This window comes from Neomonachus schauinslandi, chromosome 8 (assembly GCF_002201575.2).
Source record: "Neomonachus schauinslandi chromosome 8, ASM220157v2, whole genome shotgun sequence".
NCBI classification, from domain to species: Eukaryota; Metazoa; Chordata; class Mammalia; order Carnivora; family Phocidae; genus Neomonachus; species Neomonachus schauinslandi.
The window spans coordinates 28,340,355-28,356,065 of NC_058410.1; the positions used below are offsets into that span (position 1 = coordinate 28,340,355).

General features: G+C 33.7%; 1 protein-coding gene across 3 annotated transcripts in view; it reads left to right on the plus strand.

Annotated features, from left to right (window-relative positions):
• Positions 1-15,431, plus strand: part of BCLAF1 (BCL2 associated transcription factor 1) — a 30,026-nt gene extending 14,595 nt beyond the window's left edge. For 2 of the 3 annotated variants that reach the window (XM_021693682.1, XM_044917669.1), the window contains exons 7-13: positions 410-515; positions 1,582-1,666; positions 4,026-4,201; positions 5,336-5,516; positions 6,601-6,747; positions 12,447-12,659; positions 12,827-15,431. In XM_021693682.1, the coding sequence (XP_021549357.1) occupies positions 410-515; positions 1,582-1,666; positions 4,026-4,201; positions 5,336-5,516; positions 6,601-6,747; positions 12,447-12,659; positions 12,827-12,832 (914 nt within the window). In that variant the 3' untranslated portion in view covers positions 12,833-15,431. The remainder of the gene's footprint in view (positions 1-409; positions 516-1,581; positions 1,667-4,025; positions 4,202-5,335; positions 5,517-6,600; positions 6,748-12,446; positions 12,660-12,826) is intronic. The other variant, XM_021693684.2, reaches the window with a different exon arrangement.
• Positions 15,432-15,711: the final 280 nt, after the last annotated feature.

Consider the following 15,711-nt stretch of genomic DNA (forward strand, 5'->3'; position numbering starts at 1 on the left):
AGTTATTTCAGTATTTTTTGTTTTCTGCAAATGATTACTTGAAGTAACCTCATTGGTTCATATTGGCAAGGTATAAGGACGTCCACTTACTGTTCCTTTTTGTTCTGTTTGAGGAAGTAGTTCATTATTGAAATTAAGTTCGAGATTCTCAATTTTAATCTGTTTATTGTTCTTGGATTGTATGTAGTATTGATAGTGCCCTCTGAGGAACTTTGTATTCGTTACCTGTTGAGGTACAAAAAGTTAAAAGGGACAGAGTAGGAGTTCTTTGTAACACTTGATTCTCTTCTGCTAGGTTTCTTGAGTATTTTTATTTTCTTTTCACCTGCCAAATGCCCTTCTGTCACAAGTGAAAATCTTTCTTGAAGTAAAGATAACTAATTGGGCAGTATTTCTCCTAAATCAACAGAGCAATACTTCAAATCAGCTGCAGTGACCCTAAACGAGAGGTTCACTTCGTATCAGAAAGCCACCGAAGAACATAGTACCAGGCAAAAGAGCCCTGAGATACACAGGTATGTGCACTGTTGTATGGGTGTATAAAAAATGTTTTGATAGACACCGTTTAAACAATATCATAATGGAACTGTGCTATCATCATGATAATAAAATGAACTTTGGTTTTATTTCTGATTTGTACCTTGAATAAGTGTATTTCCAGCCTTGAAAAGTTTGTAATTTACTGTTTCTTTTTAATTTTCAGTTCACTTGGTTTAAACAGGTTCTTACAACTTACAGTACTCTTAATCACTCCCCAGTAAGGAATTCAGTAGATACCACATTTGTTTTTTTGGGAGGAAGTTGGATGCCTAGAGTAGCCCTTTATTTAATTTACTTCCAGTAAGTTTGTAAAATAAAAATGCTTGGTAACAGGTAGAACTGTTTTTCATAAGAAGAGCATGAATGTTAAAAGTCAGGCAGTTATGTTCATATACTGGTTCTGTAACTTCATTGCATTGTGATGAACAAGTTAGTTAATTTCTGTACATTAGTTTTTTCCATCTACCAAATAAGGACAGCAGTGCCTCTTTTGCAGGGTGGTGGTGACAGTTAGTATTGGTTATAAAGTATTTAGTGCTTAGTCATAGTAGATAGGGTTTTGGTGGTGACTGCTGAAGAAGCTCTGAGAAGTTGGCAACGGATACTAGCTTAAAAAAGGCAAGGAAAGGCACAGCATAAAACTGAAGATCCACTGATTATGTAAAAATATTGGAGATATTTAGGAACAAATAACCCTATTCATGTGTTCATTGAAGATATGGAGGTATAATTGTATGAAGGTTGACACTTAGGATGATAATATTCAATTTAATCAAAACATGGGTTTTTTTAATGATTAATTTGTTTTAAAACTTCAGACTTTATATGTAAAAATACTGAAGCATTTTTAATTTATTTTTAATGGATATAGTCTTTATTTCTTAATTATTTGGAATTAGATTAATAATGTTACAATGCTAAGGTTTATTTGGGAGAGAAATAACTGTCTAGTTATTTCCTTTATTAAAATGAACAGTTCTGAGGAATTTTTTGAACCATAAAGTTAATGTGACTACAAATAGACTTTATTTTTACATTAAGGAGAATTGACATCTCTCCAAGTGCCCTGAGGAAGCATACTCGTTTAGCAGGGGAAGAGAGAGTTTTTAAAGAAGAAAATCAAAAGGTATGTTTTGAATGGACATTTTTTTAATGTTAAGTTCAACTCAGTTAATGATATTGTATAATTAAGTATAGTTTGCATAGACAAAATGTTTGCAGAGGTCATCTATTTTTAACTTGTAAATAAATGCATTTACAGTTGTGTATATACTGTTCCTTCCTAAAAGAAATTAAGCTGACACTATACTATGTATTCAAGTAAAACCAAAAGTAATTTTTAAAAATGATAAAAGGAAGAAATTCATTCTAAGCAAAGGGTAAAGAATCAAGTGTTAGATAAAGGAAAATGAGAAAAACAACGATAAGAAATTATAGTAGGGTTTTTCTATAAAGTTTTGGGGTTAAATAGATGAGCCAGAATAAATATTCCTTGATTTATATATGCCTAAATTAATATTTCTAGGTTTTTCACAGCAAGAACAAGAAGTAATCCCCATGCTACTGGGTTTTTTTGATCTGGACTAAGAAATAAACATTCTAAGAACAGATTTACAAATGAACATTTGGAATAAAAACTCACTATTGGAATTTTTGTGGGTTGGGGAAGAATGCTTTTAAACTTGAGAGAAGAACCTGTGAATGTTGGGGGAGGGAGGTCTGTGAGAATAGAATGCGTTTGTTAAGGGGACTCTGATACATTCTGATGATTTGAAATTGGTGTTTTCTAGGTAGATTAGTCCATATGGCAGGCCTTACGCAGGGACAAATAGCAACTGTCCATTGTAATGAAAAGGTTAGGGGACTTGGAAATGCTTGGTTCCAATTTTGGCTGTAGCGAAGTATTTCTGTGATACGTGGAAGATAATTAGCCTCTTGGACATTTGGTTTTCTAATCAGAAAAATGAGACTACATGTGTTTTGCAGAGCTAAATAGTTGAGGTATTAGGAAAACATCAGCACTTTCATTTCCAGAAGCTGTTATTAATAGTTGTATTATACAAATAATAGGGCATCCTCTTAACTTACTAGATGTGAAATTTAAAGCTAAAAGAAAGTGGTCTCTTTGTATGGGGCATACTGATCTTGGAAAAACTGATTCTGAGAGCTGAATACTAACCTTGGCTTTACTTTCAATGTCTTGGGTTCAGTGTTGGTTAATTTTGTTTTGCCAACAGTTTAGTCTATCCTTGTGCTCTGACAGAGTGAGTATCTTGTTTCTTTCGTCATTACTCACCAGATTTTCATCTGGAGGAGAGAAAATAGTGATTACTTATGGACGGACAAGAGGATATGACATTGCTTTTTATCCTTCTTCTTACGATCTGAATGAATAATAAATATATGTTATTATTTAATGTGTATATAGTTTTGGAGTTTATAAAGTAGTTTTACTTAAATTATTTTGTTACTTGTGGGCTTGATAATACCTAAGTGAAAAAGGAAGGTTTTTGCTCTTGATTAGATTTTCTTTGTTACCCAGGGAGCAAATAGGTGAGTAGTTGATATCATTTGGAGATATACTTCCAGTTTTATGAATGCTTATGAATATCATAGCTAGATTTCCCAGAATAAGTACTTCTTATTGTTGAATACTAGCAAGGATGTCCACATTGCTTAGCATCTTACTGATGTATAATTTTTCTTCATTCCTAGATGCCTCTTTCCATCTTCCTAAATTATATAGTATTTGAAAAAGCAATGGAACAAGAAGGAGGTGAATTGTGACCCAGTTAAACTAATGTCCGTTGCAATACCTGAATTGAGAAAGGGCAGTATATGGCCCAAGATACTGAGTACAGGATTGGGAATAAACTCTTTCTGGCTTTGTTTCTACCCTTATTCAACCTTACTTGGTTTTATTAATCATACTCCACTTGCATGTTATGGAAATTTACAGTTCTTCCTTTTGAAGTGGTTTTTATTGGGTTGGTCAACTTACTGGGAAGAGCTTGATAATAATGAGGCTTAAATAATGAGAACCGTTACTTTAGGATCCCATAACTTTATAGGTAGAAGGCTATACCACAATTACAGATAGACTATAATCTCTATCATTTAAAAAGAAACCCTGTGAAAAGGATGAGTGATGACAATGAGGATGTGCTGAGTGGAAAAATAATTATGTCATTCTACTGTACAGAGTTTATTATGGATTGCTTTGAACAAAAACCGATGACATTTTCAAGATAATTAGCTTTTCATAACTTCCCTAGTCCTGTTGCACTGTGTATACAAATGTTTAGTCAAAACAACCAGGCATATTTTTTAAGAAAAACTAAAACTAAGTGTGGAAGTAGTATGTTATGGTCTACTCTTCTCTGATACTAAAATGCCAATTTAGAAACTGGCATAAAATTTGGCTATATATTTTTTTTTTTCTTATATCTCTCCTGAAATCTGTATTTTACATTTGTCTTTTATAGGGAGATAAAAAATTAAGGTGTGATTCTGCTGATCTTCGGCATGACATTGATCGTCGGAGAAAAGAAAGAAGTAAAGAACGGGGGGATTCCAAGGGCTCCAGGGAATCCAGTGGATCAAGAAAGCAGGAAAAAACTCCAAAAGATTACAAGGAATACAAATCTTACAAAGATGACAGGTAATTGTTAAAACTGTGTGAGTTAGGTTTTAGCTTCTAATTAGCCTTTAATAATTGTCAGCTTAATTGCTTTCAATTTTGACTGTGTAATCGAATGTTTAAATTTAAACAATTAAAATTATTTGTTTTACAGCAAAAATGTATTTGTCTTTTACACGGCTTATGGTGGATGAGGACAAAAACTTTGGAATAGCAAGCTAACACTGAAAAAAAAAATGACAAATTAATGTGTCCTATTATCCAGGCTACATCAGGAGGTTGGACTTCAATGCAGTGCATTTCTAGAAACAGTTTGTGTAAGAACTTTGGTTCGTTATGCTTGATTCCGCACTTTTTCAACTCATAACACCCAGAGTACAAGAATTTTAAACTGATATCTAGTGGTTTAACATGGGAGAGATGGGGGGGAGGAAGGACTAGTTTTTATGAAATAGTAATGTGTATTTATCTTTCAAAGTAATGTTTCCATGGATACTGTTAGCAGTGGTAAGAGTTATCGCAGGTATGACCTTTTCGGGTGTTGCATTAGAACCATATAAAATTGATCATCATAGAGTCAAATAAATAGTAGGAATACTCAATATCATAGATAATCGTTTTCTTGCTGTTCATTAGGTAAATGGTGGATTTTACTCGTGTTTTTTTAATTTATGACTGGTATTTGTATGTCATATGCTTTTGATTTCTATAATGGAGTTATGGCCCAAACCATACCATCTGTTCTCACCCAGGGTGTACAGACTGCAGTCATTTTGAAACTTGGCCTTAAGAACATTCTTACTTTTTCCTACTCTTCTTTTCCTTGCCTTAAAATAACAACAACAAAAAAGTTAAAAATATTGAAGAACTGAACCTTATTCTTGAAGTTTCCAGACTGCTAGTTTTTAACTGGCAGGCCATATCATGTTTTTCAGTAGTTATGTAAAAAAAAAAAAAAAAAAACTGAAGGAGAATGGAAACAGACTGTGTCAAAGTTTAACACCCAATCATTTTAGTTATGTAATAATTTTAATAGGGGTTAGTTTTTTTTTTTTTTTTGACTTAAAAAATATCCTTTTTATTATAAGATTCAACAGGGTCTTTATCTTTTTTAAAGTAGCACATATTTTTTTGTTTTCTTTCTTTATTTTGCAGTAAACATAAAAGTAGAGAGCAAGATCATTCTCGATCTTCATCCTCTTCAGCATCGCCTTCTTCTCCCAGTTCTCGAGAAGAAAAGGAGAGTAAGAAGGAAAGAGAAGAAGAATTTAAAACTCACCATGAACTGAAAGAATACTCAGGCTTTGGAGGAGTTAGCCGACCACGAGGAACCTTTGTAAGTAGTAGAAGTACCTTTGATTGATGGTAGGACTTTACTTTAGAGCACTGTGCATAAGGAAAGTTAAAAATACATGATTTAGACATTGTTGTGAGTCATTACTCCTACATTCAGAATTAGTCTTGGAAAGTGAAATGGTTTTTGATAATATCTTCATTAAGATATGCCATTTAAGGGTTGGGAGGAGGGGCTGGAGCTGGGATGATGCTTTCTTTGTATACAGAGTAAATAATAAGTGTTTTTATCTAATTTAAAAAAAATTTATATATATATATATATATATATAAACTAGATACTTTTTTAAACTTTGGAATCAATATCTACATAGCGCATAAAGACCCAAGAGTCAAGTAAAGTTATTGAGATCTAGTTCTTTAATCACTTAGTTTTTGAGAAGATACCTTAAAACATTAAAAAAAAAAAAACCTAATCTCTGTATTACAACTATTTTTATTTTGCCTATTTTGCCTTCCAGTCCTTGCTTATATGCGTATAATCATAGAAATCATATAATTTTCTTTTTATTCTACATAGCCTACACATTATCCCCATATTTGCATAAATATGTTGTAATTATTAATGACTTCATAGTAGTGCATTTTCTTGACTCTTCAATTTCTATATTCAGATTCCTACTGTAAGCGAGTATCCAGTCAATTATTAGTAGGGTTCATTAATTAGATCATTTAGGAAAGAGAAGAGCTTTGCTTATATGGTGATAGGTGTAGTTGAACACTTGGGACTCCTATGATAATTCAAAGAATTAGATAACTCTTTTGGCTAGTAAAAGGGAAAAGAACCAACTATTATTTAAAAGTACTAGTTCAGGCCATGAAAGTGCAGTCAGTATGCTAATACTTAGATTGACTGCATTTTTTCTTAACCTTTTTAACTTGCAGTGGGCAGAATTTTTTGCTTATAATATAAAATAGTCACCCTTTCTATCCTCAGTGGCTATGAAATTGAGATTTAGGAAGGAAATTAGGAAATATGTTTTTTGTTACTGCAGTAAAATTAGAGTTTGCATGTAACTAAATACCTTTTGATTGCATTACTAAACAACTTTGTTAATGTTAATCAGTTTCGAATTAGAGGCAGAGGAAGAGCCAGAGGAGTTTTTGCTGGGACAAATACTGGTCCAAACAACTCAAATACTACTTTTCAAAAGAGACCGAAGGAAGAGGAATGGGATCCAGAATATACCCCAAAGAGCAAGAAGTACTTCTTGGTGGGTGTTAGAAATCTGTGTTTATTTGGTTTGCATTAATTTTCAAAGCATACTGGGTGAATACATTTGAGTACAGGTATCCACTACTATGAGTTTTCACCATAATGCAGAAAATCTTTTAAAAATTCATTACCCAGATGATTGGAAGTTTTGAAAATGTGGGTCCCTTTGGTCCTGTTTATACTTTATTGATAGCACCTATAGGCTGATCAGGGTAAATTTAAAATGTACCTGATTTGATAGCCACATTCAGAGAAGAAATTAACGTATGTTTCATATCTGTCTATAAGACAATGACAGTTACAGAAACTTCTCATTAAGATTTACCTTCCATCATCACAGCTGTCTGTTTAAATGAAAGACAAAGAGAAGAATTCTCTCACAGTACACATAATTAAGGATCTCAGGGAGGTTGTTTACTTCCATTGGAATAAAAGGAAGATGAAAATTTACATGTGGAAAAGTTGCTAGCTACACTAATGTGGTGCTTCTTTGTGATACAATTCCTTCTGAAGTAGTTTTCTAAGGGATGGAACCTAGAGGAGGTGGGTCCTGAAAGAGTTTCTAGGTAATGATGGAAATTTTCTGCAGTTTGACATGGGAGAAAAGGGTCCAACATTATAGACACTTTAGAAAATACCAAAACTATTACCAGAAACATTTATTTTTATCATAGCTTTTCAAAGAAGTCATGTTTCAGAGACTAGTTCTGAAGATTAGTTGTTTTGCAGAAGCAAGGAGGAAAGTAATACTAGATTTATAGAATCGTGTTTTTTATTTGGCTTTTTATGAATACACCTGAATACCCACAACTTACCTGCTGAGAGGAGAGAGCTATATGCTGAAGTAGATCTGTATTGTTTGAAGAATGGCAATCAAAAATTTATTATTATTTTAAGATTTATTTATTTGACAGAGACACAGCGAGAGAGGGAACACAAGCAGGGGGGAGTGGGAGAGGAAGAAGCAGGCTTCCCGCTGAGCAGGGAGCCCGATGCGGGGCTCGATCCCAGGACTCTGGGATCATGACCTGAGCCGAAGGCAGACACTTAACGACTGAGCCACCCAGGCACCCCCAAAAAATTAGTTCTATTTGACTCTCTTGGGTACTTTAAGACCAAAGTCTGAAAAAATTTTTAAAGTGTATTATGCATAAAGTTTACTCAATAAATGCTCTAAGGGGAAATTTAAGCTTGTTTAAATTGAATGAGTTGACCATGTGCACAGGGAAAGGCATTTTATTCAGTTACAGGAAAGCTTAAAAGATCTCCTTTTTGATTTAAGAATTTATATATTCACAGACTGCTGTTTATGCTAGGAACTGTGAATGCAAAAACAAATACTGTATGATTTCAGTTCTTGGCTGGAATAAATATGAAAACAAATGTTCTAAATACATGTGATGGATTTCCTCCAAAGCAGGAAATGGAGGATTATTTCAAAGGAGAGAGTGATTAGGAGAGCCTTCAGAGAGGAACTGGGCTTGAATCTGAAGCTTAAAAGATAGGCCAGGTGTACTGTAGATTGAAGGAGTGAAACATCTTGAGATAGAACTCTATGACTAGATGGTTGATGTAAGTTTGGTAAAATTAAGAAAAAGCAGGAGCCAAGTTGTGGAAGGCCATAATATCCTAATAAATTTGGATTTTAACCAGAGTTTAGAAAAACAATGTTTGTATAGACAGATCTGAGAGTTACTGAGTGTCGGAACTAAGGGGTTAGATATTAGAAAAGTTAAGAGTAACATTTATGAGGTCTTACTCAGGGACCCTGTAATGTGGTTGGGTGTTAGTAGTGAGATGAGGGGATCTCTCTCTAAGATTGGGGATACAGGGGAAAGAATCCAATTTGAGGAGAAAAGTTCTATTCTTGAAGTGCCTGGGAGAAATGAAGTGCAGATGTGCAATGGGTTGTTGATAAGGCAGATCTATAGAGAGAAAAAAAAATCTAGGAGCCATCATTTTACAGGACACAAAGCCAGATCACCCAGTCGGGAGAGATTAAAAGGCCACCCTGTCAAAGTTAGGGTGAGGAGTGAGTGATAGTAAAATTGCCGTATTGTTCATTTAAAAAAAAAAAATGCCAGAGAAGGAGACCAAATGTTAAAGGTTAGAAAGTTAAGAGGGAAGTGCTCGCTTAGGCAGCACATATACTAAAATTGGAACGAAAGTTAAGAGGGAAGTGAGAGGTGAACAAGTAGATGGTAATTATTTAGTATTTTGAATGTTTTACAAATAATTTAGGCCAGACCTTCATTTTTCTCTGGCATTCTTTCAGAATCTGGTGTTGTAATTTTTTCTTAAATTGAGACATAACATTTTAGTTTGGCATTTAGGTGGTAATTTTACTGATTAGAGGAAGAATGTGTGTTACTTTAAGAATTTAGCAACTTATAAGTAGCAGTAACATTTTATATGTTCCTATTCGGGCCTATATTTTAAAACCTTCATTTCTATATAAAACATGCATTTGTCAGAGACTGATGTTCACTAGAAGTAAAATTAAAATGTTAGTATATTTTTCTTACAAATCTATTGCCACAGTTAATTATTTTGGTTCTTAATTAATGAACCATTGAAATGACAGCTCTGGTTTTTACACGGATATTTAAATTTGATTTTGCTTTTGCAAAGATACTTTATAGACTGCTACCGCTGAGAATAGAAATATATTTAGAAGAGATGAGGTTGAAAAGTAAACAGATATGTTCCCTTAGGTTCTTTCAGAATAATTGACAAACATGGAACTTTTGATATTAATGAAACGTTAATATTTAGTAGTAATAATAACAGTGTAACATGTATTGAGCATATGTACTGTGCTACGTAGGAGCCTTCCGAAGGCGCCTAATAAGAAATAAACTTATTTCATGCTTATAAAAAATCATTTTGAGATGAGTCCTTTATCCCACTTCTTTACAGATGAAAAATAATGGGGTACAGAGGTTGAGCACTTGACCAAAGTTACATGCCTAGTAGAACAGGACTGAATTTGAACCCATGTCTTGGGCCCAAGAGCCAGGGTTCTGAAAGCACCCGACCATTCTTTCTCCAATATTGAGTAATAGTAACATTTGTTGCATTCTGTTCTGAAACTTCTCATCTCTAATCTTGGATTTATGCAAAGGTATGGTAGTGTTTCCAATAATAAGTACTCCAGAGTCTATCTTAGAATCTGAAATTCTATGGAGGGGTGAGTATGTGAAGAGTTGGAGCAAGTGGGAAAGTACTGAAGTGGACAGGTTCTCAGTGTTGATGTTGTCTTCTGAGGAAGAGAAAAATCCCTGGTGGGGAAAGGGCCTTAAGGTAGGAGGTTTGATCAATTAAATTTTTGAAACTTGTTCATTTTGTGGAGAAGAGATAAGGGGTTTCAGAAGGTTTTTTTTTTTTTTTTTTGAGATTATTGATTTGAGAAAGAGAGGGCACTCGGGTTCTGGGAGGGGCAGAGGGAGCAGGAGAGAGAATCTTGATCAGATTTCCCTGCTGAGCGCAGAGCCAGATGCAGGGCTCCCTCTGCAGGGAGTCAGATGCCTAACGGACTGAGCCACCCAGGCGCCTCCAGAAGGTCTTGATCTGATATGGCCACCTGTGTTTATGTGTTTTGTGCATTATAAATATCTCACTTCTCTGACCATTTATCATGTGAAGTAATTTTTAAAAATTGTAGTAGGACTAAAATCTTGGAAGTTAGAACTTGAGGATTAAGGGTTAGTATGCGTAGCATGAGAATGTTACTTAGCTGCCAGATACCCTCTGATAAATACAGTGTAATCTAGCTGCTGTTTAATTTATACAGTTTCAGATCATTGGTTATTTAAAGGTAAAGGCTGGTTTAACTCTTGTGTCTGGTTTTGCCTCTGCTTTTTCTATTTCTGTAACTATTAGCTGCCTTATGGTAATCATTTACTACCACCAAGATACTGGAAAATGTATTCTGTGGGTGATGGGCCTAAAGAGTAGTGGAAAGGACTAGTTTTGTGGCCTTGGGCAAGTAACTCAGTTTCTCTGTGCCTCAGTTTCTTATCTAAAGCAGGATTAGTAACAGTATAGAGTTCTTTGAGGATGAGATGAATAAATACATGGAAAGTGCTCAGAATAGTGTCTTACCCTTATTAATATTATTACCACTGTTTGAGTGCTTGCTTGTCATAACTGGGCTGGGTGCTTTTTACACCTCATCTGTGTTCCGTCACAGCTATCTCCCATTTTTAAAATGAGCAAGTAAAGTCACACAGCCTCTGTTGAGATTTAAACCCATGCCTCTGACTCCAAAACTGTTTGCTGTTTCCCACAAATGCATAGAATACTGTGTAAACGCCAGGAACAAACACAAACTCTAGAGTTGTTTGTGCTAATATCAAAAGGGAGCCTGAAATTATGTAGTTGTGTGGGTATGATTTTGAGTGGCAGAGTATTTTAAAATATTTTATTTCAGGTTTCTATTAAGCTTTCTGATATTCTGAAATCTACACTTTTGACAGTTCCTAAATTCATTCTTTATGGAGTCCTACACACCACTAGTTAGTCACTTCTCATCGGTTTGGTAAAGATAGATTATTGGAAATTGGTAACTGCTCTTTTGCATGGTGTGTTACTTGTGTAACTGAGCTTTGCAATTCATGCCGGGAGGGTGCTCTGTATTACCTGAAAACGCACAAAGGCACATTGTGCTTTGCAAAGGTGCTAATATCACGTAATACTTAAGAAAAAGATATAGTGACTTCTGGACAGCTGGTCAAGTATTCTATAGGTTATACAACATTGTTTGCATTATACCTGTTGTTTCAGTAAGGGGCATTATTTTGCTTTATTTTCCATTTTTTATAGGTGACAAACTTGAGAGTTTAAGTTTGAGGTGGGCAGCAATTAATTAAATTACATTACAGGAGAACTTTGGCTTTTTGTTTTGTATTTTGGGTTGTAATACTCATCTACTCATTCACAAAGTAAAGTGCTTTTCAAGTTTGCAGGTTGTTTTAATTGAACAATTTGTAATTTGAGGAATATCTGTATTTGGATATAGTTAATGAAAAATTAAGGTTAAAATAATAACTAATTAAAAGTAATAAAAAGCTATAGTACTTCGTATTGGTGAAGAAGAAATAAGTTGAGGTATTACTCTAGGGACCACGTGGTCATAATTTGGCATGTGAAATTCTCTAGCATAGATGATTGATGTGTAAGATATATTGAATTTTAAATCTTAGTAGGATTTTAAAATCTGTTCCTATATGTAAGGTATAATTTATAGCACTTATTTTATTTAACAAATTTTATAGTGTTGTAATAATATTTTTATGGCTTTTTAATGTCTATGGCAATTTTTTGGGAAAATTATTGGTTACTTTATCTCATTTACATGCAGCATATTAGCCAGTGGACTTAGATTGAAATAATGGAGAGCAAAAAAAAATTTTGGAAGTTGGCAGTAATTTAGCAGTTGAAATTCTCCAAAAAATTGGACAGCTCTCAATGCTTGGGTTATAAGCAGTAAGATATAATTATTTGCTTTCACAATGGAAAATATTTTTGCCGAAAACTTCAGTGTTACTGGCTTTGTTTTAATGTGTTTTAGAACATTACCAATCTTACATACTCTAATCTTCAGAAGATGTATACCATGACTTATAATTTGGGGATATGATCATTTTCCTTATAAGAAAGACATTTTAGTGATGATTGTTTTTAACCTCTCTGTAGCATGATGACAGAGATGATGGTGTGGATTATTGGGCCAAAAGAGGAAGAGGTCGTGGTACTTTTCAACGTGGCAGAGGGCGCTTTAACTTCAAAAAATCAGGTAGCAGTCCAAAATGGACTCATGACAAATACCAAGGGGACGGGATTGTTGAAGATGAAGAAGAGACCATGGAAAATAATGAAGAAAAGAAGGACAGACGCAAAGAAGAAAAGGTAGAAAATTTCAACTTGTTAAATGTGATTCTGATACATTTTTCTTCAGTATGGGTTTGGTGGGCCAATTAGTTAATTATTTCATTTTTAGAGACAGTGATTATTATGGATCATTTTCACTCTCCACATTTTTGCTAATCTTTTTCCTCTCTCTCTTTTTTTTTTAGGAATAGTAAATCTGAAGTGAGATTGCAACAGAGAGCAGAACTTGCACCCACCATTTTTTACCTGATTTTTGTTTTCAAATAAGAATGTAAGCATTTTACTTAAATTTTACTGTTTGCAAGTAGTCAATAGAAATTTTGTTTTAAGTCTTCAAATACCTTGAAAAATAGTAGACTGTATGTTGAAAATTGTATCGAAATAAAGTAGAAAATTGTTACGTACCATATTTGTAACTATCAACTTTTAAAAAATACTTTTACTGTTTTTGTTACATGCATTGTAATTCGCTTTGTCTATAAGATATGGTCAAGTACAGCTCTGTGAAAGTTCTGATTCTCTTCCTTCCCTGTTTGTTAATGTTTATTCTGAAGTAAACGTTAGCTCTACATACAAATCCCCGAACAGAAGTTGTTTATAGAGACCACACTAATTATTTTAACCCTATACATCTGTTTAACATTCTCCTTAATTCACACACTACATTGTAGGGTGACTAATTTTTGAGGTGTACCACAGAAAAGGTTTTTACTTTGGTAAACTAAACTAGTTTAACATGTCAGCAGATGTTTAAGAGGAAAAAAAGCTTTACCAATAGCTAAAAAGTACAAGCTATTTAAAAGATCCAAAAGTATGAGGTTTTTTTCTTTTTTTTTTTTTTTAACTGAAAGCAAACAGTGGCCTACAAAAACTATCAGGATCCTTTACTTTTGGGGCTCAAAAAAAGTTCTCTTTCTATTCTTATTTGAAAGTTTGAGTCATGGTCTTAGATATCAGCTAATTTTTTTGAGAGAGGAACTGGTCTGTAAAAATACAAATAAAAAATCCATTCCTACCAAATGTATTACTTTTAAAAAAATAAAACAGAACAAAACCTGTAATCTTGGTCTTGGTATGGAAGAGGATTAGCTGCAGAATAACTTGATACATTAGAAAGATGTACCTGATTTCATATCTTACATATTTATTTGAGCTTCTGGACAGCTGAAACATTAGTTTGTAGTCTAACCATAAGGAAAAATAGGCAAACAAAACATACTGTTCATTAGTAGTATTTTAAGTAATTTGTTTTTCAATAAAAAGTTTTGACAGGAAGTTTGTTGCAGCATTGTCTAACTTGGTTTTACTTTTTTCCCTATTTCAGTTGCAGTTTATAAAATGGCTTTCTTTTTCTTCCCAAGGGTTCTATTCTTCAGGTAGATAATCTTTCAGATGTGAATTACCTTTATGTTTATGCTGATAGCTCTTAAGATGAAAATCCGAAATAGTAAATTTCAGTGTTTGTCTGCTCTATGAGCATATATAAAAGTAGTCAAATTTCATTTGTTAATTCAGCAACCAAATTAGTTGTTTATGTTTGCATTAAAAGGAGGTAATGCTTGTTCTTTTAGTGTAAACTTTCAGAGATCTTAAGTACATGGATCTTTCGTCCTCACTTGATGATTTGCAGTGCTCCTACCACCTTGATTGCAGCCAGGGGCATTTGCTAAGAACTGTAAGAGGGAAAAATATGAAAAAAAAACCCCTCAATATATGTGATGTGTATGGCCCTGGGATCTTTAGTATTGCATGATTTCTCCTATCTTGTCTTTTCTGAAATTGTTACAGAGCAGAGGAAATACTGTTAAAGCAAGTTTGTTATTGCATTAATCAGGACACAGCTAATTTCTTCTAGTCAGAATAATAATTACATGCTAAAGCAACATGGATTTAATCTTCAACACAGTTCTCGAGAATTTTCACAACCATTTTATTTTATACAAATAAATTTAGCTTTTATTTTAACAGTTACTATTTAGTTAGATACTGAATCTCTGTGCATGACTATAAACGTGCAGTTTTGTTTTTCCACTTAAGACAATAGAATGGGAATTTGCTGAGAAATTATTTAATAGGGAGTGGGAATAAAGCTCCCTAGGTCCTATCAGCAAGTTATATTTTAAATGCAAATGCATTGCTTTAACCCAAATAGATACCTGATTTGGTTGCTTTTATTCTATTAAAATTCAGGAAAGGATTATACCAGAATTTAGTAGGAAGGGTGATAGAACTCTGCAATAGGATTCCATTGTGGATGTTACCTGTTTCAGAGCCAAGCATATGAAAGCCTGTGTTGTGTTTTTTTAAGCCACAATTTAAGTCCACACTTTACAACATAGTATAAAGCTGAATGGTTCCTCTTGGTAAGGAATTTTGTTAACAAATGCCAGAAAAAATTAACTCTTTGATACCTACATTAACAGACTTCCTTTTGCCTAGAGAAGGAAAATAAAAGTGAACCAAAGGATATTTCCAGAAAGGATTAAGAAAGCTGTTTAAGAAGGCCATGACTCAGTCCTTAGGTGTGTATATCTTTCAACATCCTAGGAATTTTAATATAAAATAGCAAAATATGTTTTTCCAATTGCATCCAACTTTAAGGAATTACTATTTGTTCCCTTTTGTCACAGTTAAAATCAAGTGTTGGGAATTAAATTATAATTTGAGTAAAAATATTACCCAATACGAATGAATGTAGATGGCTAAACGATTCTTACTCAGTGTGATGTATATTGCAACAGGGACCCTTGTAAATTGTCATATGCCAATAAAATGTCATTAAGTGGTAATAGCCGTTGTTTGTTTACCTGATTTTGGAGACTTTCTGTGTCTGTTCTATACAACTGATTTCTATGGCCTATTTATAGAGTTTAGAATACCAGCTCCTCTGTTGGTAAAATTACTGGTATGTTGTGGCTTTTGGGGGGCTGATAATACTTTATAAAACTCCTTAAATCCCATTTACTGTTTTTTTGTTTTCCCTGGGAAAATGGGAAATTTTATAGTGGATAATTCCGCTGTTAGAGAATACAGGAATTCCAGATTTCTAGTCTAGTCTTCCAGTTCTTGA